Raw genomic sequence first — 27,735 nt, 5'->3', positions numbered from 1 at the left:
CTAACTAACTGGTTTAGATGGTGCTCCGTCAGCATCGCTGCTGCTGCAGCAGGTTTTGCTGCCTGTTTTGGCCACAGTGCAGCCGATTGTGTCTGTGCTGTCTCCACTGCAGGGGCTCGAGGGTGCAGAAACACTCTGGCCACGTTGTCTCTTCTTGTTCAGTTCCTCCCAATTGGCCCTGTTAGCTTTGATCATGTCAACCATCGGCTGAAGTTTGGGATTCAACTTGACGAGAGTCTAGGGGGAGAGAGGAGGGGAAGAAAGATGAGAATGGCAAAATACACTGAATGAAATACAAAAGACAAAAAACGCCATCAGTATGAGAAGCAAAGGCCGCATCTATTAAGGGCCTTAGCATTACATTACACAAATAAATACTTGATAATATGTTTAAAAGAGTCGACAGATATGCTTGCAGCTCTGTGAAGCTGTGTGTAAGTTAGCATTCAGCTCAAAGCACCGCTGTGCACTGACATGCACGTGCTGCCGGACCGGCCACATTAACAAAGCACAGAGAAGCTCGTATTACAACTCACACAGAGGGAGTGCAGCTTCATTCTCTGCTCGGGTAGACGTCACTGCACCAGCAAATAGCTGTTTGCTATAAAGTAAATATTTTGTTCACCTAGATGGTTCGAAGAATCACTGAGGAACACCTTCAGAATATTCAGTTCTGTTCAAATGACCTTCTACGTCGACAAGTAATTCATTTTCAGAAAACCGGATGCTTAGCTCCTTGACTTAGAATGTAACGGTAACGCATGAGAAACACAGACAGGAACTGGAAAAGCAGCGCATTATTAATCAAATGTCAACAATGCAGAGAACACGCTGCTACAATAACAGCAACACACAGGAGCTCGATAGTTTAAGACAATGAAGCGGCTGCTCTTTAGAGACTAGAGGCACATGTGTGACTGAGATAAGTCGCCTTTGGCATTCGTCTGTGTTGAACTGTAAGTGGCAATGTAGTCAAAGCTGTCATCCACCATTTTAATAAATGACCTGAGAGACGGGGGTTTTGTTCCCTCTGTTCTTCTCAAATTGTCTCCTGTGTCTTTTGGATTCCCAGGGAAGTCTGTAATTAACCCTGTACTCTATGGAAATATAATGTGGGCATGGGCACCACATACCAACACATTATTCACACATAAATGAAACAAATAGGAAGTTCAGTACATCCACTCTGGGCATTGTGTATGAGAGGGAGATCAAATACGTTGTTATTTTTGGAGGAAACACGACGAATCCCAGCTGCCAATTAATTGAACTTTCAATGGATTTATATTCAGAGGGTATGTTCACTAACTCATAAGAACAATTAAAACACTCATGTGGGCGGTCAACCAAAACAAAGATCTATAATGTGGCCGAGTTCAGACATCGAGACCATTTGTTAAAAACAGCCGTCTGCCCACTCGTTCATTCATTAAGAATGTCCTGAAAGATGTTTTAGAAACTGTGAGACTCAACGATTCACCGTATTGTAATTGTTGGAATATGCGTGCTACTAATCATGAAGCTGTTCACCTGTGATGCCGAGCAACATTCGAGCACAACACAGTCACCATTTCTGTGATTTGAGATGAAGTCGATGTCTGTATGGAATCAGACTCATTTTGTGTTTTCGCACACATCTGTGTTGATATGCGTGTTTACAGTATGCTCATGTAGAGTTGAAACAATTAGCTGATGATTGAATCTTCATTTCGGTTATTTTAACATTCACTTGTTCCAGCTTCTCAAACAGGATGATTTGCTGCTTTTTTTGTCTTTTGTAATTAAATAAAAGGTTATTTTAGGGTTTTGTTGATACATATGTATGTTTATATATGTACATACATACGTAGATTAGATTCAAATGTATTGTCATTGCACAGAGAACAATTCTATTTCTAAATGGCCCTTCATAAACCAGACGATTAATAGAGAAAATGATCTGCGGATGAACTGTTAAATAAAATAATATCACACTGTGATGGCATGTGGCCTACACAGCACACAAAAAACGAGTGGATTGATCGTGTTTATCTTTTGCCGTTTAAAAGATCTGAATTATTTTTCAAAGGAGAGCAATTTCTCGCTTTCTTTAAAGTATATATCCACAGTGGAACATTGTCCTTAGTTTGCACAGCATCATTATTCCACTGAGATAGAGACAGAAGAAGAAGAAGAAGAAGAAGAAGAAGAAGAAGAAGAAGAGAGAGAGACTGTCATATGGTGGGGTATAAAGATGGAAGGTTATATAATGGGGGATTAATATTCTACAAAGTAGCGAGCCACCAGGAGGAACCATGAAGGAGATCAGCGAGCTCAAGAATGAGATCTCTTCCGCCCACAAACAAAAGCCCTGCCGCCTCTGAACTTCCTCCGTCCTCCCCCTCGCAAGTTTAATTGGCAGCAGCATGACCGTGAGCTCCATATCTGCATTCTCCAAACATCAGCCTTTCCATGAGGCGGTGTGGACAAACCCCCCACGCAGACAACACACACCGCTTTGATGCTTTTTATCTACACCACACAGACTGTAACAATGGTGAAACCAAAGCCCCTGCACAGATACGTCTACTCTACGTCGACTCTAACGTTTGACACTGATCCTGGGATAATTCAACAGCCGTGAAGATGATCTGTTGTTTGTTTTCTCCTCACGATGACTAAGAGTAATGTCTTTAATACGACAGTAAAAAAAGGAGGTTTAACAATACAAAAGCAGAGAATATCATCCAGTGCTGTAAGAATGAATGCACTATTTCATCCTTGACTCGCTTCACAAGTGTTAGCTTCGGCACGGATCAGCTCTTAACAGACCTGATCTCCTCAGTCAGTCCGCCTGCATCTTTCTCCCAGTTAACCACTAGCTCTAAGTCTGACTGTAACATTTGCTCGGCCCGGATCCTACAATAAAAACAAAAAAGATTCTCAATCTGTGCGTGCCAAAAAGGCATTCCTTCATTACTGTGCAGTAAAGCTCAAAGTACACCGTCTTCCTGAGGGGATTTAACCCGCCGAACGTCACAGCTCTATTCACACACTCCACTACCTCTGCAGTCAGAAAGTGCACATTCTCATTCTGCTCTTCTCAAAAGAACAGGATGCAACCGTGAAGCTGTTTCAGAGCAACAGAATTTCTTTTTCAGTGAGAAATCTGTCGCGGCAAAGAAAAAGTTGAATCGTTGTCGGTGACAGCTTCGTTGCTGGCGTCAGTGAGGGGGACAATAGCTGAGGAAGGACAGCGCCTACTGATGTCAGAGGCGGATGTGTGTGTGTGTGTGTGTGTGCGTGTGCGTGTGTGTGTGTGTGATACAAGCATGACACACAGCGAAGGCTAGATAGCTTCAAGCTTTTTACCTCGTACAGCGGTGCACAAATTCCATCAATCCACTCCAGCTGCAGTCCTGGCAATTCATCCTTCCTGTTTCGATCAAAGATGGCCTGGAAGACAAAAGTTCAAATGTATTTACACCTACATTTGTGCTGGAGAAACAAGGGAGTATTGTGGCTCTGCTGACCTACAAGCCAGGCTTAAAGAGCTGCTGTTACTAACAAAAGTCTCCCTCTGCTCTTGAGCTGATTTTCACGTATACATTTTCTATTGTATCTCATTATTCTGCAGCCTGAACTTAAGAGGCTCCACTGAGGCTGTGCTTCAGAGATAGTTACTGGGCTACGACTTAGAAGTTAATGTTTAATTTCCAACACCCACTCACACAGAGCGGTAAAGGTTTGACACAAGCGGCAGACCTGAGGCTACGGCATTAGTTCTTTCACAGGGGAGGCAAATCTGTCCTGGCCCAATTAGTCAACAGCTATTTATTGCACACAGAAAGCTGTTGGTTGTTCCCTTTTATGAACTTGTAACACAGTTCAGCCTTCAAAGCTCGTCAATCAAATGCACAGGGCTTCTCTGTTGTAGTTCCGTTGCTTTGCGGACAGAATACGTTATGAATTAAGATCTTCATTCGGACCAAAGTCTTTCCTTGCTATTATTATTCTGCTATTTTTACATTTATATGAGAAAAACAAACACGATTTATTATCCGGGCTGGTGGAAGCTCGTAGAGCTCTGATACACCACAATGCCTCGTGTGTTTACAGCTGGATGAATGGAAAGTGTCAGTGTTTGCTTTGAATTTTGCTGTGTTGCGAGGTACACCACTTGCAGCGAGGCAGTGGAGCAGTCTTGTTTTGGAACTGCGGGGGAAATATATCTGCGGTGTCATCAGCTCAGTGGAGGACACGGAGGTGAAACAAACTGCAAGAAAAAGCAGAAAAGCAGAGTTGGTTGTATGGACTCACAGAGGGTGTGAGCTTCAGCTCTGATCTCTCTCTGTCGCCCTGCTCGAAGAACTCGCTGGTCACCAACTCTGCAACCTGGAGTGAGTGGAAAAGAGGAATGCAGGGATTATTTTCTTTCAATTGTTTTCTCAGTTGATTGTTTGTTCTATATAAAATGTAAGGAAATTAGTGCGAAATGCCTGTTACCATATCATAAAGCCCAAGGTGATGCAGTCAAACACCCCAAAACCCAAATACATTCATTTTACAAACCCGTAAGACAAAGTAAAGCAGAAAATCCCTGTAATTTGGAAGCAGGAACTAGGGAATGTTTGGTTTTTTTTTTTCTTTCTTTTGAGCAATTAATCAACCAGTTATTTCCGCTCCAGATGAATGGTTTAGAAATACATTAACTTCATACATATGAGAGTTTTTCTCACCTTGCGTGATATTTCCCATGGTTTAGTGACAGCACCGAGATCACACGCTGTCATCATCATGGATCTGAGAGGAATCAGACGTTTATTTCACATCGTATTGATGGTATTAAAGAGCTACCATGTTTGTGTGAGCAGACATTACCTGCACATGTCTCTATGCGCCTTCAGATTCCAGTTGTACTCTCCTTTGCTGACCAGCTCAAAGAAGGTGTTTCTGTTCCTGAAAGGAAACACGACATCTGTATATGTAAGTGTAAGTGACATGAAATCCACACGGGGGCAGTGTTACCTAAAGGAAACCTGTAGTAACCATTGTACAGGGACAGTGTGCTTCATTGTCAATGGGTTAGGACACTGGGGTCAGCCAGTGGACTTCTCACTATCAGGAGATTTAACAGGAGCAGAACATACTCAAAGTAAAGTGTGAGGTCTGTGGCCAGAATGGACTGTTTCAACAGCTGCATTAGGGTCCCATACTCTGTGGACGAGAGGTTGGAGAAGATATTGTGACCCTGTGGAGACACATACAGAGACAGCATGATAACCAATTTCGCAAGACATTTTCACAAGGAGCCGGAAATAAAGAACAATTTTTCCCTGGCAATTTACGAAACAGAAAGTCCATATTACTTGTTACATGGCTTTATTTTACAGCTTGAACCAGACAATACTATAGCTGACAGAGATCATTTACTGTCTGCCAGTGTCCTATGTAGTGTGTGAAATGTACGTCCTTAAAGATTCCCACAATGTAGTTTGTGGCATACACTACTCTTTGTTAACAATCACACAATGAATGCAACGTGTGTTCATTCAATAGATACTGTACTATTGATAATATAGGGGGAAGTGAATGAGGGAGTGAGTCTTTAATGAAAAACGCTTTCGCTAACTAAACTACAACGGTAAAAAAAAAAAAAGACTCAATCCTAAAACTGAATGGGGAGGAGAGAAGCCAGCAGATCTCTCACTTGAGGCTCTCCGTCATTAAAACAGGCCTCTCCCCATCATGCATTATACATTCATTCACCACTTAGGCACCCTCTTCGGGAGAATAGAGAAAGACAGAAGATGAACCTGCAGAAAGTAGCAGACATCTTCAAAACTGGTGACCTCCTTTTTTTCTCCTTTTAAACGCTGGGAATCCAAGCCTAAAGCGCATGTGTTCCCATCAAATATTGAGCTACGTAGCAGCAGCGACACAAAGCACGTCTCTCTCTCATTCTGTCACCATTGGAGCGGCTGAAGAAGGGAGGGCAGTAAAATTGAGAATGACGGGAGGAAATTGAGAGACACAAAGGGAGTGAATGACTTTAAAAGTTGTAAATGAATAGTTTGTGCAGACTCGCGGATTGAATCCTGAGCTTTCGACTTGAATTAGCCACATTATTCATTTGTACGCTAATAGGACAGCAGTAGTTCAACCCCAGTATCAACAGAAACCATTACGATATTCCAAGCAACCATTTGTCAGCTTACTGTGTTGTCAGCACCATGATAATGAAGCCACGGGAACAAACCCTACTAAGCCTCATCTCAGCTGCTCCCTCAAAACGTCTTTAATTACAACTTCATGCAAAGGCGGTCACCTGGTAAGATTTCTCTCTCAACCAATTACCTCTAAATCCATCGCCTCTGTAATTACAGCGATTTGAGGGCAGCATGAGCTAGTCGGTCACTGGTTCGCATACAGCAGACATTGAACCAACACATGGTTGCCTTCAGGCGCAGTTCACACTTTATTGAGATGATTAGAAAGTGAAGAGAGAAACCTATAATAGGTAAGACACAGGAGTGCACTGCACCCTTTATACCCAGTCAGGTGTATTGTCATGGTTCAATGTAATGACATCACTTTATAGGTTTATTTAGAAATACGCCTTTTTGCTTTCTGTACCATGTATGTAATAGCACTTTCATATCTATCAAATATGTTAAATGTGAATCTACCGGCAGCAGCATACTGTAAGACTGGGAACAGGAGGAAAGAGCCGTTTCCAGTCTTCCAGGACTCTGCTACAATACAATACAATACAATATGCATTGGTCTGCATTAGCAGAACCTCAATGGTGACTGCATTGGAGCAGATATTGGAACATAGTGCACCTCGCTCTGCAGGATCATAACGGCATGGTTGAAGTGATGGTGCTCCAGTGTAGCAGAGGTCCCATAAAGCAGAGCCAGGGCTGAGCCCGTCCTGACACACACACACACACACACACACACACACACACACACACACACACACACACACACACACACACACACACACACACACACACACACACACACACACACACACACACACACACACACAGGGATCAAGGAGAGAGAAAACATAATCAGCATTCAACACATAGTGAGAAACCATAACCTCGAACGCTATAACCGTTCAACATTAAATATGATATCATCGCTTAATGTGGAGAAACATACTCAAAACTGGGTCTGGTGTAATAAAGGTAGAAAGGTATTAAAGTTTTGAATATTCCATTCGTTTAGTTAGTTTTCAGTTTGTCTGTGATTTCCGCAGGAAATAATGTCTGGGTTTTAGGTTTGTTTTTACTGTTACAGTAAAGTCAGACACAATGAGGACCGTAATATGTTTTTCATTGTGTTGGCTCTGTCCTCCAGCACATGGAGTTGAAATGAAACAATGACTAAGAGGTACAAGTGCAGACCTTTTAGATGTCACATGTTGGGATGAGCACATTTGGAAGGCAAGCAACCCCTGATACAATGAAGAAGTGGGGATAAACACAGTACAGTTCTGACTGTAAAACCGGAAAATGCCAAGTGCCTGCTAATGTCTGACGGTTATACTGTAGGCTTCTATAATAACCTTTGCAAGGGCAGAAAACACGAAGTCCAAGCAATTCCTCGTTAAGCAGACCCTTATATAAGCCTTGTACAACTTGCTGATCTGGGCTGGACGACTGCAGAAGGTGGTAAAACACACTACAAAGAGTGTGTAGGAGGGAGCGTGTTTCTGGGGTGGCAGAAACCGAGAGATAAAGCGGGAAAACTTACTTTGCCTGAAAGGCGTTGTTGGTGCCCCTGTGGTCCAAGTCATGGCAGACACAACCCACAATCAGCGCTAAGGTCTCCACCTCTGTCAGAGTCTCCTGGAAGCCCGCTGTCTGATTGGCACAGAGGAAAGGAGGCCAATGAGAAGACAAACAAATACACACATGCTCACACAAATAAGAGCTGCTGCATCTCTTATTTTATGAAACTGAATTGCTGCTTATACTGTTTGAGAGCTTCCTCAATGAGCAGAGCTTTTACCGATCACTCAAAATGCATGAATATTGGCTGTAAATGGTCTATTCCTTCATGCAAATGTCTCTGATGGAAAGTGAACTCACGATCTGCAGTCATAGCAGCATGATCTTTACCGTTAGCATTGCAAACATGCACTGGCAGACGTTGAAGGCATGTCTCCAGTTGTGATAGAGAACCATTCTGTAGTTTTTTCTGACAGTCAGCAGCCACCTGCATAGTGTCTGGAGGGGAAGACAGAGAGCGGGATGAGCACATGGGTCAGCAGTTGTCATGAGGACACATTAGGATTCATCAAACCAAAGGAATTACGTTCTGGGCAGATTCAGTCAAGTATTGAAAGGGAATAGATAAAGAAAATCAGTGGTCTCACCTCATAATCAATCTTGAATTTCTGCAGCATTCCTAACTCCGTAAACATTCTCAAAGCGGCCGTTATCATGGCGTCAACGTCCAGGGAGAAGTCATCAAAGGAGAGCTTACCGATGCCCAGCTCGCAAACCTGGGGAATGTTGGCAGCCTGTTTCATCATGGACAGAGAAGACGTTAAGGCAAAAAGAGAACATGAGAACATGGGTCCAGAGAGGAGAAGAGCACAGAGGGGGTCAGAGGATGCTATGCCGCTCTCAGATGACACATGGAAACATGTAGACATGTTAATTATGACTCCGAGGACTCATTTAGAGAGGGTTACGTTTAATGAGGGAGCTTTACCAGAAGATTTTACCGTCGTTTACTTTCAGAGCTCATTGACAAACATGGTTATGCAGTCGCAGTCATCAACAGTTTTTTTTGCATTATTATTCAAACAAAAACACATAACGCACATGTGAATCCAATTAACCATATTCATTCTGAAGCATCCATGTCTGCCACCTTCAGTGTGGTTTAATGAGCAGATATGTCTTATCCGCCTCTACTCAGCATTTATAATATAAATATTTCATGCTTTCTAACCTGCATCTCATTCCACTGAGTCAAAGCCCTTTTACAGATCTGTGTTCGAGTTTCAGCGCAGCCATGTTTCTCTTTTATCTTTCCCTCTCTCCACTCTAACAGTTACCAGAGCACCATGTTTTCCCCACACAAATGTTTGCCTGTCAGGTCAGCAGGTGTTCTCCTCTCTCTGTATTCACAGCCCACGGGTTACGAAATGTCAGCCGCAGGTTTGTTTGCCGCATGCCATTTTCACTCGGGTGGAATCCCAGTCGAGTGTACTCGGTGAGGCTCCATATGTAGAGCAGTTATGAAAGAAAGTGTGGGGGGGGGGGGGGGAGAGGCAGGAAGCAGAGCGCATTGTGGATGAGGGGGCTGAAAGATCACACAAGCTCACTGGGAAGCGGGGTTCCTATACTTTGCGGTGATGGCCACAGGGGCAAATCCGACACATGAAAGTGCAGGAAAATAGGTCATACCTACATTTCAGAAGTGTCATGCTGATTAAAAGTGTAGATATTTTTCCTTTTTAACTCTTTATAAATAATTCATTGACAATGATTGCCTATTGATTGGAGTAATCCATTTCAAATACCACAATTAGTTTATTTTCCTTGGGGAATTCTCGGCCCATACTTTTACTTGTGTGTTTCTGCAGGAGTAACAGGAATATTAAGTCTAGAAGACAGGCTGCCAATAATTCCTCTCTGTTGCCATATATCTTTCTGTTTCGTTTAAGTTAATAGGAGATTGTTATTTGTTTAGAAAAATATATCTTAATTAAAGGGCGCATGAGTAAAATAAAGCCAAATTTCCAAGACTTAAACTTGTTGTAAATAGCAGTTATATTTTAGCCAAGTCTATTTTACTGTTAATGCCTTGCGTCATACTTTTGTTAAATGGAGGGGTTGAGCAGAATTTCTTTTCTTTTTTTAATTTGTCGTAATTTACTCAATAAAAAGAAGATGCAGTAAGGAAAACATCTACAGAACTAGGGAAACAATTACATTTTATTATGGCAATTACCTGCACCGGGGTAAGAGCTCCACATCATCCCTCATCCTCTACTTTGTAGAAAATGTACGTGAGAACATGGTTCCTCTGAGCTGCAGTTAGTATTTTAGCAATGTGTGTCATTTGGTTAAAAGGAAAACACAGTTCATAGCAGAAACATGTACTCTTATGATCTTGGTTTGCGGGTTTTGTTTAAAGGAAAGGGCTGATGTTTTTCTCAATGTTTCTCACTCTCAACAAATCCCATGAAAAGATCAGAAACAACAAATCAATGTAGTCTCACTTTCCAATTCCCCTACTCTGTCTGACACTTAAGAGATACATCTTTAAAAATGATTCATAAATATTCGCTTCATTTTTTATCGAAAACGTTTTCGCTTTTTTTCTAAAACAGCTGGGAAACATAGTTTTAAGCGAACGTTACTAAAGCAGAAGTCAACAGAGCATTCACTGGGGACTATTTTCCGTTGTGTATGAAAGGTAACTTATGAAGTTGTCTCATGAAGTTATATTTACATTCAGTGTGTTTACCAAAATATATTGTGTGTATCACTAAGTTCTAAATACTTCTAATGCCAGCAGTCTTCTTATTCCCTGCATTTGCTGGAACGTTGCTATATTTGTTGGCACACTACTACCACCAGAACTGTTCATCAGCAAAATATTGTGAAACACAACAGCAGGATGTGAGTCGCTGGTGCGTGTGCTTTTGCACCCCGGTGCATTTGCACAATATCAAGACTGTTTGTGGACTGCAAATATTCCATGTGTGCCACTGGAGCTCATTAGGTATGCAACTGTGTTTGATGATGACTTCTCATTTGCTGCTTTGTTGTTTGATTGTGTCTGATGTATTTAGCAGTAAGGACCTGTTTTGTTTCCTTTGCAAAATCAAGCTTAATAGGTTAGCACAAGTTTAGCACATGCCATTGCTGTATATTTGCCATATTTGTGTTCAAATACTGGATTTCTTATTGTTGGTTTTGAGCAGTACCTGTCTCTTTGTAAATTAGAAACCATTTCCTACAGTGGAAGCCAAGCCTTTTTTTAAACTTATATTTCATAAACAAGAAGCATAAAACTGACAAATGTAATGATGATAGCGGTGAATATATGTTACCTTGAATTTATCAACTTCAGTCGTGGAGCAAGTGGCATGGTAAGACAGAACCTGCAAAATAATGACACAGTGTCACTGTCAACAATTTTTCAAATTATTAAAATGAGCAGAGAAGCTACTGCGAAAAATACTGCACGCTGCGGTGTTATGGCATTTCAGTGGATCTTCCAGACGAGCAAGTTAACATTTGCCCCTAGAACAGTTTACAAGAGCAGCGATGTCAGCCCCGATTTCATGGCCATGTTCCCTTCATTTCCCGAGAGAAATACCTCGCACAGACCTCCCGTCGCTTATTTGATCATAAATGCTCATGTTTATTCAGTGCTGCCAGAACCAATGCATCTAAATATTAGCTCATCCTGTACCTCTCCTTTAAATGATCTACCTCTCCTGTTCTCTGCTTCTATCTTGAAACAGAGGGGTGCTAACTCCTATAATGCACCTGAACGCTCCCTATTGTGATGTAAGGACGCACTGTAAAGGCCGAGTAGTGCTGAATGCCGACAAAATGCAGGGCAGATGAGGGATTGCTTTTTACTGCCTCTTATTCATTTTCGATGAAACCTTTGTGAGAAGGTTATCTACAAAGAGAGATCAGCACTTTTTCCATGCGTACATTCTTGTGGAAATATGCGACTATGAAAGAAGCCAAGCACAAAGACCCAGGAGAGAGGATAAGTAAGAGGAGGTTTGGTATTAGCCATGCAGCAGCTGTTGTTTCCAATAACGTCAGCATATACTCTGTGTGTCAGCACAGAGCACATGTGTTGACTGGGACGGAAAAATAAAGATATCATTATAGATAATGGAATACAAAAACGGATAGGACTCTCAGGGAAACATCATCTGAGGGAGGGCATGAGCATACAGGCATGACAAAAGGAAGCTGAAGTATAAAGCAGGAGCGACGCAGAATCAACACTGTGAAGCCGCGGTACAGTTTGCGTTGCAAATGTCAGTGAATAATAAGATTTCTTGTTCAAAACATGGAAATTTTATATTTTCACTTTCTAATTATGATGTGAGGCAGGATATCGAATGGGATGTTGTGCTCTTACATCCAAAGCTACAGACTGCTTGGCCCAGGACTTCTTCACCTGGTCGTACATGATGGTGTTGTTGATGCCCAGTCCACAAAAGATCACAAACGCCTGAGAAAAGCACAAAAAAAAGCACACATACTCAACTACAACAATTTCTAAATACACCCACTGTATATTGAAAATACATAGAAGCAAATGTAATACTTCAAAGAGACGCTGGTCTGCGTCATCGAACGGTTGCCCATCGAGTCTGTTCAGCACTTGGGCGACACCTGTTACACAAACCGCACAATCAGAACAGTAATCTTTTCAGCTTGATATTGGCAAGACTCCAGTGCATATAACTGCCTCCAATTAAAAGAAGATCAAACCCACACACTCCACGTCATCGATTAACATTCATTATTAATGGAAATTAAGCAGAGACACAACATCCTACCACAAAAAAAGCACCATATGAGTGTGACAAAAATGTGGCACTGGGGAAATTGGCATTCGCTTAATGTCATCTTTGAACAGACATCTAGTTATTGTCCACAATTGGACTGAAGCCTTTTATTTGACAGCAGTGTTCCCTCTTTAGATGACTTCCCTCATCATCTAATTAAAAGTAGAAGAAGGCTTTGTTGATAAAGCATACATATTTAATTAATAGAGACGTTATTATCACTGAGAAATTATGCTAAAAAGCAATTACACATACGTAACAGACACCATTCAATACATTACCATTTTCAAACCCTACCACGGTGACATTTTAATTTCAATGTAAAGCTGGAGATTCATAGAGGTGAAACAGGATTAGCACTGTACCTAAGAACAATTTTCATTACACTGTCATTCAATTTAAAATACAGGGCTGCTGTTTTCTCAGATCTATTATTGCTCCCTCTGTAATCAGCATGAAATTTGTGATGAGCTACAGCATATAGGTGGCTAAAAGTTAACTAAATGACTGCTTGGAGCCCTGTGGCCACCGCATCGTTATTTTTTATGATCACAAAAACCATAAAATGACAATAATTTGCTGTTTTTACACAAATCGCGCCATGTGTTGTGTGACTGTACACTCTACAGTCTGTTCACTCGTGGTGGTGGGTGGAAGGGGCTGTCAAAGTTTGCAGCCAGCGCCGCCTAATGTTGACTCCCAAGGAATTGTACCAAACAACCAAGCTCAACCCAAAGTAACCGAGTAGCTGTTTATCGTAATGGGACATGCAGTTTGTGGAACATATTTGTCAGTGTCCATCTTTTAGGGATACTCTACTGATAGTCAAAGCTGCACATGAATCGTTAAAAACAACTTTCCCGGAAAGGACAAGTCCAGATCTCAATCTGATCTCATGTTGTTCTCAACATGTTTTATAATTTGAAAAATGAATCATCCAAAACGTCTTGTCTTGCCATCTGCTTTTAGTAAAGTACCCCGAATAAAGGAAGCGCTATGATTTTAATCACGTTTGATATTTGACATTAAACCTCATTGTTGGTTTCGTCACAACAGTATTTCCGGTGGTTACATTTTGAAGGAGCTGGATGTAACCTTGGCAGATGACACAAGGACATACATTTTCTCCAGGAACGTATCCTTGGCTTGAGAATTTCATCTCCTGCTGCTTTGTTTGTATAATGTGTTTTTTTTCCACTCCAGATCCTCAGGTTCCACCCACACATGCTGCATTTCTTTCTCCCCTCATTCACTTTCTGTTATTCTTCCGCTTCCCTCTCCCCTCCCCAACAAATGCACTTACACCTACGCAAAAGAAGAAAAGAAACCTGAGCGCACATGGACATCACACACACACACACACACACACACACACACACACACACACACACACACACACACACACACACACACACACATAGGTCTTAACCAACCATCTGCAGTAGATATGCTGATCACTTTGCACTCAAACATAACTAATGACTTCCTGCGTCAGATCTCGGTGGACCGAGAGGAGCGCTATCATTGCTCCTCCCTGCAAAATCCAGCACCAAAACCAGACGAGAGATCGATGATTTATCAGACTGTCAGTGTGGTGTTGGCCTGGGGCGGATCCACAAACACAAAGCAGTCACACAGCCAGAAGAAGGGAACTCCACCTCCAAGTGCGGAGTGATGGTGCAGCGTGGATCTAATCACACACATGCAGCCTCAGCTGAACACATGCTCAAGCTCCCCTCTCCCCTATTTTCTACTATGCAGCAAAAAGGGGAGAATAAAATACATTTACATAATGAGTGCATGTGAGTGCTCCATAGATACACTATATGGCCAGAATTATGTAGACACCTCTGTCTTTTGGGCTGTTTGTCATAGTTTGATCTAATCCCATTAGTTCCTATTCTGGGTAAATGTTAAAGCTATACATCATACGACATTGTGTGCTTCCATCGGTGTGGAAACAGTTTGAGAAAGGTGCTTTCCTGTTTGAAGACAATGCTGCTATTCACAGAGCGTGGACAATAAAGAAAGCCCTGACCTCCAACACCTTTGGAATGAACTGCACGCCAACTGCAAGCCAGGTGTTGTTGTCTAACATCCGGTCCTGATCCGGTGGAGGCTTGTTGTTGCTGCATGTTCATAGCCATGGTCTTTGAATTAGACAATCGCATAGGTTTTTAAATAGGATAACCACATGAATGCAATGGTCAGGTGTCCATATCCTTTTGGCCTTAGAGTGTATTACAATACTCAAACTTTGATACCTTTTCAGAAACATGAGCAAAGTTTAAGAATTGATATATCAAGTAAAAATATTTAAGTGCATCGATCAAAAACACTTTAGAGAAAACTTACCAATGATTTGGTGGTTGCTGTTCCATATGGGAACACAAAGCACAGAGCGGATGTGGAAGTCTGAGAACTGGTCTGCCTAAAAACAGTGGAAATAGAGTAACATGAGGATTACCATCCATCAGCATAAAACATTTCCTACTGCACTGTTTCAAAAATAATCTTTTATACAGCCCCACTTTATTTACTTTTTGATCTGCTAATTTCATATTTGAATCACAATTTTACTCATTTTAAACTGTATTTAATTCAGAATATACTGCTTTCAACTGCTACCAGAGCATTAAGCACCATTTGAAACAAATTCAAAAAAATATGTTTATATTCTTCAAAGTGAGGTGTTACTGTTGGAAGTTTAGCAGTATCTTGTATTGGAATATTTAAAATGATACCCAGCTCTCAAGTATGAAATGATATTTTCATCACTGGCGTATTGAGTATGCATACATGCCTCTCGTCTAATGGAGGGGCAAGTCTACAAGGAGGTAAACCCTTAAAGCCCTTGAAAAGCGAGAAGCAGCAAGTTCTCTATTTATTTCAGTGGGAGCCTGCTGGGAGCTTTTCCGCCCAGCACACATTTTCCATTTTCCTGTCACTGCTTGCACCTCGATGCAGAGCGATTCTGATTAGCTCTACGCAGCTGCGGTTGATGCTTTTTGGTGTAAAAGGGCTTTTATCCAATGGAGATCAATTAACAGCTGTAAAATTGAAAAATGGGCAGTTTGTAAATGTGTTGCCAATAAAACAAAGTACTAAGTTAAAGGCAACTGAACTTAATGTTGGGTTTTGAGGACTTTCCCAAGAGGCATTATCTCTCCTGCTGACTGGCAGCCATTTTAATCTTCACACCTGGAGGAGTCCTCGAGGTCCTGTGCGAGTCGTTAAGGTCACATGAAATATCAGAGTCCAATTAACTAATGTGAATTGTTATGAAACCTTGATTAGAACGTTGAGACAGCTTATTGTTTGATATTGATGGTCTTCTTCATGTGTGTTTAAACTATCAATACTTTCAATTACTCACCCTGTGTTGCCTTGAATTCTTAAAGAATAATTGAATAATAATAATAATAATTTATTAAAAAACAAACAAACGCAGATGCTATCTATAAGAAAGGTCTGATCCCTCCATCCATCCATCTTTCTAAAGAACAGGAGTCTGGATGAATTGAAGTGGGGTCTCGGTTCAACAACAGCAAAACTACATGAAAACATCCAATTGCAGACTCTCACGTAACTCGTGCAGTTTAATCCAAGTCACATTTACTCGATCGTATGCTCATTACTTCCCAAACGTTACTATTTAAAACAACCGTCGCACGCTTGTGCAGGTGCGCGACGTGTTCGCGTGAGTCCGGACGAGTGTTTTAAACAGGAAGGTTTAGGCAAAGAGGCATGTGTGTGGGACGTGCTGAGCATACAACTGGATGAATAAGTTCTCTGAATCTTTGTTCAGCGTTGAGGCATGCAAGAAAATCAGGGTTTTTTTTTAAGAATTCAAGGCAACACAGGGCGAGTCATTTTGTGAAATGTGACATGTGACCTCATTGACTCGCATGTGACATCGACATGTGAACATCCCACAGAGTATCAAAATGCCTGGGACTCTACACTGCTTAGTTGAAATGAAGACGCCTCTTGGATGAGCGGTGACACATCTTGAAAACCGAGTCTAGTTTTCATTGAAATACTGTGAGCTGAATGATAATCGTCACAGGCATATTTCCTGCTGGTTTGTCTGTAATGCTGGTTGAGATCATTTCACGTGGATGTCAAGTGTGAACGTTATGTTGTTGTGTGTTTACCTCAGCATCAAAGCGAGGATCCTGATAGGCATCGCTGATGTTCACGGGGAGTCCTGTGGACGCTACCAGCTCTGCGATGCTGTTGTTGATGAGCCAGTCTGAGTAAGACGACCTTTCCATACTGTCTTTGAAACTAGGGTCAGAGAATAAGACGGCAGGATTACAAAAGGAGCATAACAGAAAGAAAACAGCACTTGGAAAAAATGTTCCACTTTTTCTCAGGAGAGGTTTGATTCTCAAACACAATCCTTTCGATGATAACTTTGTTGTGATAAGAATAAGAAATAAACCTTTGTACTTCAGTAAAAATATTGTATTCTCTTTCACTGCAAGCTGGCAAAAGGCCTTTCTTATTTCTCCTTGTGGACCCTGTTTTACATTGACTTGCATTTAATGAACTTTTCATACAGTAGATATCAGTAAGCTTCTCCTGCAGCTTATGAAGTAATGAAAAGTTAATTGCGTGATTGTCTTCCTCATTGCCAAACGCCCCCACACTCTGCCACAGAAACACCTGCATCCCTGCACAGACCTCCCATTCACATTTACTGCAGTGGGATGACTTTTTACCTCACCAAACATAACAAGGTACATGTTCAGTGTGGCTCATTTTGTCTTTCCAGACGATAGAATAAAGATGCAGGGACACTTCTGTCAGATATTTTGAATTCCTTTGATTTCGTGATACAGCTGTGTGTGCGGCAGGGAATAACCCTCACGGGTGTGATGGCGAGATGCCTTATACCGTAGTATCTACTTCTTCATTCTTTCTCTCCATTGTCTCTGTCTCTCCCCTGTCTCACATCTGTCGTTTATCTGCCACAGACACACGAGCAGCATTGTACACTCGCTCAAAATGATCCTCCCCAAGGAGGCGGCTGGGGATTGTAAGGCACATTCGAAATCTTGCAGTGCGCTCGCCTTCTGACACAAAATGTGTTCACTTAATTACACACATGAATCTTGCACAGCAGCCCTTGATATTCAGATGTGAACCTTTAGGGAAACTAGTGTCATCAAAGAGATGCTGTATTTCTTTTGTCATTTCAGCAAATGTGTAGTTTTATTTCTTGAAATCACAAAACGGCTATTTAATTAATATGCGACACCAGAAACACAGATTCGTACGGCCGTGTGTTCAGTCAGAAAGACTAAATTGGCCACTCAAGCAGACTGATGTTTATTTAATTGCAACTCATTTCTAACTTTCGGTATTTTAAATAAATGTTGTGGTTATTGCCTTGACGTGACCATATTAGTTATGGCAAGTGCAGGACTTGGGGAATAATTTGTCTTCCTTTCAGCGTTGGTTTTCATCCATAAACATCCCACACAACATGAAGCCTCTGTTTCTCCATTCAGCCATCCCAAGCAGTGGAGAGAAGCAGCAAAACCCAATTAAGTAGGGCTCCTACAGTATGCCTTCTATTCAGCATCAGCATATTACTCCCACAGCACTACAAATATTCAATTTGAATACTTTATTTTTTGTCCTTGATGGAAGCTTTACAGATTAAAACAAGGCTCTGTGCAGAATTTACAGAAGCCCTGGTGCCAAAGGCAAACAAAGGTTGAGATACAACTATTTAATTAAAAAAGGTTACTGGGATGTGTGAATGTGGAAAAAGGAGGGCAAAGCTATGTTTTTCATTAGGCTGACTGTTATTGAGGAGCAGAGTAGATTTGAACACTGAAACACCATACATACCTGCTTTCAATGTCTGCACTACACTTAGGGGACAGTAGCTCAAACGACTTGGTGAACTTCACCACCTGAAAGTGTTGAGAGGGGAAGAAATGCACCTAAGCTCTTGGAAGGTGCACAGTGCTCACTGGTAAAAACCAGCGGCAGACAGAGAGAACAGACATGCACAAATGTACAGACAGATAGCCGTAAACACACAGCAGAGGAAAAACAACGGTACCGGTGACTCAATGTCCTCCAGCAACTGAACAGAGCAGCGCTCGCACTTTAGCAATGTCTGGGCACGGTGCATGATCTTCCTGATAATCTTCTCCACGTCAGTCTGCTCTTCAAACAGGTCATTGACTACCTCCAAGAGTGCCTGAATACCAGCGACAGAAAAACACACCACTGCCATCATTCCATACAATCTCAACCACGTGCTGAAACGCAGTGTAAAAGCCACTTTACATCGATATGTTTTGCCTTGGTCAGCTGTTAGAGCATGATTATTAGTATTAGTATTATTAGTCATACTACTGCCATTATTATTAATATTGTTATTATTATTAATAGTATCCGTAAACCATAAACCAACAGGGTGAAGGTAAATTAGGCCCTTTATCTCAGGTAGTGACAATCCAATTTCATTATATTCTCTTCCTTGTGTGACATGAATTAATGCATCTGTTCACATTACTTCAGCCCATCCCCCACCATAGATCCAGAGAAAATGTCCATGCAGGACTGCATGCCGCTCTGTGATCCCCACTGCAGTGGCAGCAAGTGGGCTGCTGATCAATACTCAGCCTCAGTGTCAGCATCAGGGGGGGGGGAGTAATGCTGATCCCAGGGATGGGGGGTTTATTGTCCTTACCCGGCTCTTGTCATACTCCTTCCTTGAGGCGGCGAAGAGTTGGGCATTGGAGATCGCAATACCACAGAAAGGCAGGTACATCTGCAGCACCTTTGGACATATTAAACAGACTTTTATTTAGCAGAAAAACAGGGTTATTTATCAAACACGGTCCCTGATCTACATTTCTTTTGAGCTGCCCAAAAACATTTTTTAGTCATCTTTAAACTACAATGTGGTCACCGCTTTGTCTGTATTGTGCATGTGGGCAACGCAATATAATGTCCTGCAATGGTTTAACGCTGGTGCTACAGATGGCAGCGCCACGCGAGGAAGCATATTAATGAGCCAACAGGAAGTGAAGAAGAAGGCTGCTGGCTGGTCAACAATGTAGGATTCAAATAATCTGCCTTGCAAATATTTCATGAGGAGGGAAAAGCATTCAACAGATTTGTTGGAGCTCAAGGATTCAAACAATGTGCTTTGGAGAGAAACACAGAATGTAAACACCCAAAGAAAAGTCTGCAGGGCATCTCTATTGTTGTAGCCAATTTTAGAACTGACTATGAGATTCGAGCTTTTTTGTAATAGAAAGCAAAGAAGAAGAAAAAAGTTGAGCGAGTAATATTTTCATGCGAGAAAAACGTAGCTTTCAAATCGGAACAAGTAAATGGCCTTTCAGTGGCATCATTACTTGCTCGGACAAATAAATCAATTCAACTGACATTTTACTATTTGACTGAAAAGTCAGACTTGCTGTGCCTTGGGCTGAAAACATAACCTCCTTATTTCATTCATATTTTTCTTCACATAAATAATGTAATCACTTGATGTGGCCTAATGACTTTACACAATATAAATTGAAATCGAATCAACGTCTTACTAGTTTGGAATTGCACATTTCTTTTTTCCTCACCACTGTTGATTCATTGTGGACGCCAAAGGACGCAGAGAAGTGGCTGCAACCGCATGCTGTTCAGCCTTATCTGAGAGACACTCAGCCTCCTTAACATGGAATCAATAGAATTGAGGTTGGGTGCTTCCTTACTCTGCCTATTTGTTTAGTTATCTATCTTTAGCATCTGGCTGCCGTGTAAACAATACGATGAGTACAACAAACCCACTAATATTGACCAGCCTTCAGTGCGACCTGGGGGTCGGGACACCACAACAATACATGAATGGGAAGTTACTCAGCTGTGGCCTCTGACACAAGGACATCTCTTTCACCCTTTAGAAAGGATGATGCTTCACTTACTCATCAGCCACAAATGAACATGTGAAGAACAGAATCCTTTAGCACTGTGTCGATAACTGGGAAGCTTGAAAAAAAAAAGAAGTAGTTCACAACCTTGAGTTAGGGACCCCATGTGGAGAGACGGCTCATGCAGGAAGTCAATATGCTGAAAATTTGATATGCTACAGCGAAATATATAAAACATGTTTTTAATATATATTCATAGTTCAGTGTAATACGTTTGGAGTTGCTTCAGTGCTCACATGCCAACTTGACAGGACTAATTGCTGGGGTCATGATAATTGTAGACTTAAAAAATGGCATCGCAGCCTGGAAAAGGTTGCGTAACCCTGCTCTAATTGCTATAATGTCTCTTTACAATCAAACAGCTCTCCCGGATTGGCTGTGTATGTTTAATTTCTGTCTATATTTCAATGGTAGTATGGCCATCTGAATTTAACGAGCGCTTTCATAGCAAGAATGGATGGTGAGACTCAAGATTGAGGGAACATATACATACAATAGCGGAGTTAGAAAGTATTTACATGCAAATCAGGCTACAAATCTTCATTCACCAGATCTTACGAAGCATGAAATATACAAGCTTTGTCACTCTTCTGTTGAATCTGTGTGTTTGATTGGTTTTATGGTTTTGTTTTGTGTACCACTGATGCAAAGAGTTACAGTATTGTGTTTATAGCAGTTAATGTTTAGTCATCAAATCAATTAAATCAATCAATACCATAAAACGCAAAACAATGTCACACTGATGTGTAAATTATGATACTCTTTTTGCGAAATGTGCAAAAAAACAATGCGAATCATAATGTGATAATAATCTGTCGTGATAATGAGTACATTAACTTTATGCACTTCATTCAGTCATTATCCGTAATGACTCATTCATCCGTGATGAAAACAGATGATGCTGAGCAATAAGCTCATACATAATGCTTTTCCAGCTGGCCTATGGAATTCTCTTATAATGATCTTCCAGAAAGGCGGTGGCCATCAATAGTCCCAGCAGGAGCAGATTCAGTAGCGAGCAGGACTTTGGGTATCTGGCAATGGATCTACAGGCAAACCCAAGAAAAGCACGGCCCGCTCTAATTACATTCTGTCAGGCAGACCATTATACAAGGTTGCATTACAAACGAGACGTTTCTGCCTAGAGACCCGTGGACTGACCGGTAAAGAGTGGTTTAATAACGAAACGAACTGGCCGAGGCCTCGGGGACAGTCAGTTCCTCTAACCTCAATGACTTCCGCTTCCACAACTGGAAGATGAGGCAAGCCAAGGGAAATTACATAGCCAAAGCCAGCAGCTTTCTTTCTTTCCACTTCCCACTCTCCATAACAACTGGTGTAGTTGCTGTGTTCACGTTGCATGTGGTAAGGTTAATCCAATGTTGCTCTCCATTTTCTCTGATCTCATATGGGACTCCCTAGCCTGTACCATAGTTTTGCAAATATACTTTGCAATGATTGCTCCTTTTGAAGGTGGTATCAAATATTCATGCAACAGGAATCTACACTCTAATACCTTTTACAGATCATTTGTATATAAAGAGTCAACTGAATACCATGTAATAAAGGACAGTTCATACGTACTTCTGTTTTCTCCCTTTATACCGCCACACGATTTACAAAGTAAAATTCCACAAATTTAGCAGTTATGATGTAATTGACTGGCTGTAATTTATGACCCTAATACAACACAGCTAATAAACGCTGCACCACACCAGGATTGCTGCTCGATAACTATTATCCATAAATTATTAAATTGTTCTACACATTGCTGGTACGCCAGGAGCAAAGCAAGGTCTTTGTAAACAATTATTGCTCCTCTTCTTGGCGCCATAAACGATGGCTTATGTTTGTAAACAAGTTCACAAACATACTAAAAATAAATATGCCCTTTCTTTCAAAAGATGAACGGGAATTGAAAATACGGGACTGAAAACGGCGAAAGACTAAACTTCACTATCACACCCAGCTCTTGCTTTTTGGTTGAGCTGAAAGTTAAACGCAGCTGTTAATTGAACTTCTTTACACAACAGTGGGATCAGATCGAAGTGTGTCAAAGTTTGTTCTTTTCATTTTAGAAGTTTTTTTGAAATGTAGCAGTGTTCGGAGAGAAGGTGGTGAGAGACATTTGTATCAATCACTGCAAGTTTAGTCTTTACTTAAAACTTCCTGAAAACACTCTTTCATTGTACAGTTACATTGTCACAAACACATGTTGTCAGTTGGACAAACAAGCTTTTGTATCACCAAGCAGCCATGCTGTCCTATATGCAGAGAATTGGCTCCAATGAAGGCAACCAACAGTCGTCATCTGCCAGATATCGGTCGGTATCGGTTTATGTTTACTTGTTTTAAGAGTTGTCCACTCAGATATCACAATTTGTTGCATTGAATATGCTACTTCAGCATGGTACAGTTTTAGCTCCTCTTATTTGTTTCATTTAAGAAAACGTCCTCTTTACGTTATTTGCAAATGATAAATGACGCACGATGCATCGGACTGCAAATAACCAAAGTAAAACTATGCAAAATAGGATAACAGAGAGGGAGTCAATATTGTAGTTCAGTCACTTAGCCAGTTCAATTTAAGCCCTTAATCACCCCCATCATCCCCTGTATCTGTTGCTCTTTGAGAGGATAGGCAGCCAAGTCTGTACGGTATGTCATCCGCGGATATTCTTTTCCCATATCTTGCAGAACCCTCATATTGCAAATGTTGCTTTCATTGTTGTCGTTTTTTTTATTTCCTCTTGATATAAATGGATTTAAGTGACATTTTGCTGTTATATAAAGAACTATGTAAGGGACCAGTTTGAAATAATGCACTGTATGAATTTGATTTGATCTGAAATCCTGCAGGAACGTATTGAAGAAATGTGGCTCCGAGCAGAAATTGTGTTCTCTCGTCTTTAGCTGTAGATTTTCATTGGGAAATGGTGTGAACGCAGTGATTACAGTATCGCTTCGAGCCAATTTGACAGAGAGTTTGGCAGCCAGAGGGAGCACAGCGGTGAGGTGAGACTGCTATTAGACAATCGACTCGTACAGATGTTAAACTATATTGGCAAATGGAACCTACATGGGGGAACTTACATGTTATCAAGAGAAGATTCATGAAAATGTCTACCTGAATAAAAAACTGAATGTAAAATGTGTTAAGAGGCATGCAAAGTAAAAGAAACGCTAAATCAAGATAATAACGCAATATGTAGAGATAGCAGGATGAGGTCAGCTTATGCACTTCAAGCAAGTCAATAGCTATATTCCTCTACAGAAGATAATCAGACAACGCAATTATACATGGCTTCCCAAAGGACTCCCTTCCTGCAGGGTATGAACACAACACAATTAAGGCAGCGTGGGATTTAAAGTCAGCCATAATGTGTTTAAATATCCGATAAGCTTTCAGCGTATAGAGAACGACATTTGTCCAAATAAAGATACAATCATGTTTCTAATGGCATCTGCTATTGCAGCGTTGCCTCATGCTCTGAAAAGTGTGATAGGTTTTCTTGGGGCTTCCATAGAAGCAGAGCTGCAGCTGTGCGGTGCAGGGAGCTTACTGCGCTCTCTGATGCTGCCATTGCATTTCATTACTAATTTAGCTGTATGCCATCCTGAGCATGAGTGTGACGTTAATGCAATGTGAAACAAACTCAAAACATCGGCAAGAAAAAAAAAGAATTCCTAATCTGCATCTATTAAGAACAATGGATGCAATTTTGACAGTCGAGCTCCGATGGAGAAAAACATACTATGAATAAAAAACGAGTCTTTTGCAGTGAAACCTAAACCTGAAATAAAAGCGCAGCTAGCTCTGTGCTGTCATGTTTCATCTCCTCTCCCCTTTAGGGGCTCACAGCTGCAATGAGGGAACAAGTCAGTGTGTCGGCTTGTCGCCGCCTTTCTGTTACTTCTATTCATGTGCGCCGATGGACTAAACACGTGATCCTCGTGCCTCCCTGATGATGTGTAATAAGTCAAATAAACGTTCATTCAGAAACAGAGGGTCTATCTGGATTGGTGTGAGATGTAACACCCCCACCTACTGCTTTGACATATTATAGCCTATTTGTATATTGTCTTCATTCACTTCCATCTTTGCCTTTTGTGTTTTGTCACAGCTGCCAACTTGACTGATCTGTTTCCTGACTGAGCTGAGCCACATCGGGGTAAAATACTAAATAGCAGTCACACCTGGAAGAGTCGGATTTTTTGGCCAATGAGCAGCTCCAGTGGAACAGTTCGTATTTTGCGAGGGTAACTCCATTAGCAATCATATAGTAAGTCGTGTAATCTAAATGGTGACACTGAATTCAAGACTGGCACTCTGGCAGTGCCACTAAGCACTAAAGTAAAGCACTCACCACTTGGAGATTCTGAACAGCTTATATAAAGTTGTTATTCTTGGTGACAGGGCCCTGGCCCTTTGGAAGATACTGCCTCAGGAATACGTGATGACTCTGAGAGACAAGCTATGACCTCGCTAGAAACTGAGCGCTGAACACTGAGACTCAGACTCAGGGCAAGACAAGTCAGACTGAGCTGAAGGAATTTAAATATATAAATATTAGTTCAGCTTGGACACAGAAACAAACAGATCATTTCAGCCTGTTTATCAGACTGTTGTTTAACAGTTTTGCAGTTCGTGTTGCTTGTGAAATATTGAGACGGGATGCACGTGGTCAAGACAGATGTAAAGGCATGTTCACACTCTCATGACAATAGATCAGCAATTCTAATAATGAGGTAAAAACAAAATGGAGAGTCAGTCTGAGCATCAGGCCACAAAAAGATTCCCCTAACTGATGAATCGCCCAACGATTAATGAAATGTTCCACAGCAAGTTAAATGCGTGCAGGTAATGGCAAATCATAACATACAAAATATGAGAAAAATACCTTTTTTACTTCAGAAAATCCATTTGTTTTATAAATATATTAGATCTGCTATTGCAAATATGTAATAACAACATTGCAATCACAAATGAGATCACTACAGCTATACTACAGTAGTATCTAACATTTCACTCTGAATAAAGAATGTCAAGCCAGACATTATCAACAGACAGTATTGACAATGAACGACCGTACCAAATTGTGTGTGAATCAATGATAAGTGAAAACAGAGATTTCACATGAATCCCAAATTGTCAACCATGTGGTGGCGCTATAGGAAAAGTCAAGAGTCATCCACTGAGTAGGATGTCTGCACAAAGATGTCTTTGCTCTGTAGACCAACCAACTGCCATTGCTATCCCTAGTGCCCTGTTGCAGATGTGTCTAAAACTGTGACCAAACTACAGTATTGCCATAAAACCACGTGGCATATGGAAGTCTACCTTTTACATGTGCAGAAAACAAACCTTTTATATGAACTGAGATGATAATAAATGCTTGTAAGTCAAGACAGCATTTGAATCAAACAAAGAAAAGCCAACACAATCATCTTGATCTATTCTGCTCATGCCAAGCAAGCAGTGGGACACATATTGTTATGAGAGAACATTACCTTCACCCAGCTCATAACTATAATTGTGAAATTACCTTTTCATCATCTTCAGTGAAGAGTTCTCCACTTGAAGTCTTGTTGATGGCCTGAGCAACCCCAATGATCTCTCCATCACTGTTGTGAATGGGCATGCACAGGAGTGACTCGGTTTTGTACCCTCTCAGCTTGTCAATTTCATCACTGAACCGACGATCCTGCAATCCATAGGGACAGCGCACAAATAAAACACAGTGTAAGCACTTATTGCACACAAAAAAGTCCAGTTTCCCTTTTTACGTTCAGATGATGGTGCAGTGAAATGCACAACTCATCAGGACTCTGAGTCCTCCAAACCACAAAGATAAGGACAATATGGCAGAGAAATGTCTGACTTGAATAGGACAGCCGTTTATGGACATTAAAATAACGTCATTTTTCTTTTCTATTACTCATTTCTACTGTAAACATTGGTTGTACCAAGAATACGTCATCTTAGACTTTTCTTCCATCAAAAAGCCCCGAACACCATAAAGTAATTTCATGTCCTTGCAGCTTTAATATAATTTAAGTATCATCTTACTTTCTTAAAATCATGGTCGAAAGTGAGATTTGCAAAAACAACAGGGAGAAAATGATACCTCTCCTTAATTGACTTATTTTGTATTACTCAGTGATGTCTTTGTGAAACTATGGTTTGTCACAAGCTGTTGGTGTTGGGTTCCCATGCTCTGTTACACATTTTGACTGATGATCAATTAACTGTGTCAGATAAAATGACAGACTGAAAGTAAATGATCTGTCTTCCTGTCTGAGTCTCTCTCTTTCTGTCTCATGCTATTGCGCACACGCATGCATGCAGAAAGAGGAGCAGGCACCTGATAGGCGTCAGAAATGTTCACTGTCTCTCCGTGTTCAGCCACATATCCGATGATTCCTTTCCCCCACGGCACTTGAACTTCATCTGAGTTAATTGAGGGTAAAACAGTGGTACCTGCGTGCACGTCAAAGAATTTGGACACGAGTGTCTTTTTGTTGCCTGTTCCCTCCACTAAAAACAATGAGCACCGGTCTGCGTCGACCATAATACAAACAAACACGAGGATTTTGAAGCTGAGACTCGTTAGATCCAAGTCGTTAGATATGTCTTTCACGAGCTCCAGGAAAAACTCTCTTTCGTTGTGTTCTTTGAGGTAATACTTAAAATCCACGGCTGTGGACGGGTACTGGGGGATGTTGACTCTGGACTCCAGCAGTGCGCTCAGTATGTGCGCAGTGGTCGGGGGCAGAGAGCTCGCTTTCCTCAGCAGAGCTCTCCTCCTCATGCTCGTCAGGGGCTCCTGGGCCCTGGAATTGACATGTTCGTCGTACGTCCTGTTCATATTGATGGCCTTCGATCTGGCGAAAGTTTTGCGCAGCTCCTTCTGCGAGACTCTCCTTTGCAGGCCGTCGCCTTGGCTCGCCCAGCTGTCCTTACACGCGTTGCTCTTCTCCTCTCTCGGCCATGCGGGAGCTGCGGCCGGCGAACTTGTGCTCACCTTGTGATTCTTGAGCCATTTCTCCACCATGCTATACTTCCCCTTTCTGTTCAGGTAGTCCTCGAACAACTCGGGATGCGAGTCCAGAAAACTTTCCACGTCAGAGAACACCAGTGGCACTGCCATGCCTGTTCTTCAGATGGTCCTCAGCGAACCAAATCCACGAAGTCGCACAGAGAAATACCAT

At 41.5% G+C, this 27,735-nt stretch overlaps 1 protein-coding gene across 1 annotated transcript; it reads right to left on the bottom strand.

Moving 5' to 3' along the window:
* On the bottom strand, positions 1 to 27,674 carry pde11a (phosphodiesterase 11a; the record flags this gene model as incomplete). The annotated part of the gene is made up of 20 exons (XM_079276511.1): positions 1 to 237; positions 3,352 to 3,435; positions 4,300 to 4,374; positions 4,719 to 4,782; positions 4,861 to 4,938; positions 5,130 to 5,230; positions 6,826 to 6,916; positions 7,750 to 7,859; positions 8,118 to 8,225; positions 8,375 to 8,521; positions 11,072 to 11,122; positions 12,130 to 12,222; positions 12,319 to 12,386; positions 14,918 to 14,993; positions 16,720 to 16,852; positions 18,428 to 18,492; positions 18,645 to 18,785; positions 19,281 to 19,370; positions 26,070 to 26,228; positions 26,889 to 27,674. 20 exons carry the CDS (start codon positions 27,672 to 27,674, stop codon positions 1 to 3), a joined length of 2,757 nt encoding a protein of 918 aa, XP_079132637.1.
* Positions 27,675 to 27,735: the final 61 nt, after the last annotated feature.

The sequence above is a fragment of the Melanostigma gelatinosum genome (genome assembly GCF_949748355.1).
Source record: "Melanostigma gelatinosum genome assembly, chromosome: 10".
NCBI lineage: Eukaryota > Metazoa > Chordata > Actinopteri > Perciformes > Zoarcidae > Melanostigma > Melanostigma gelatinosum.
Note: the sequence above shows the minus strand (reverse complement) of the source record. Positions and strands in the feature narration are given on the sequence as shown.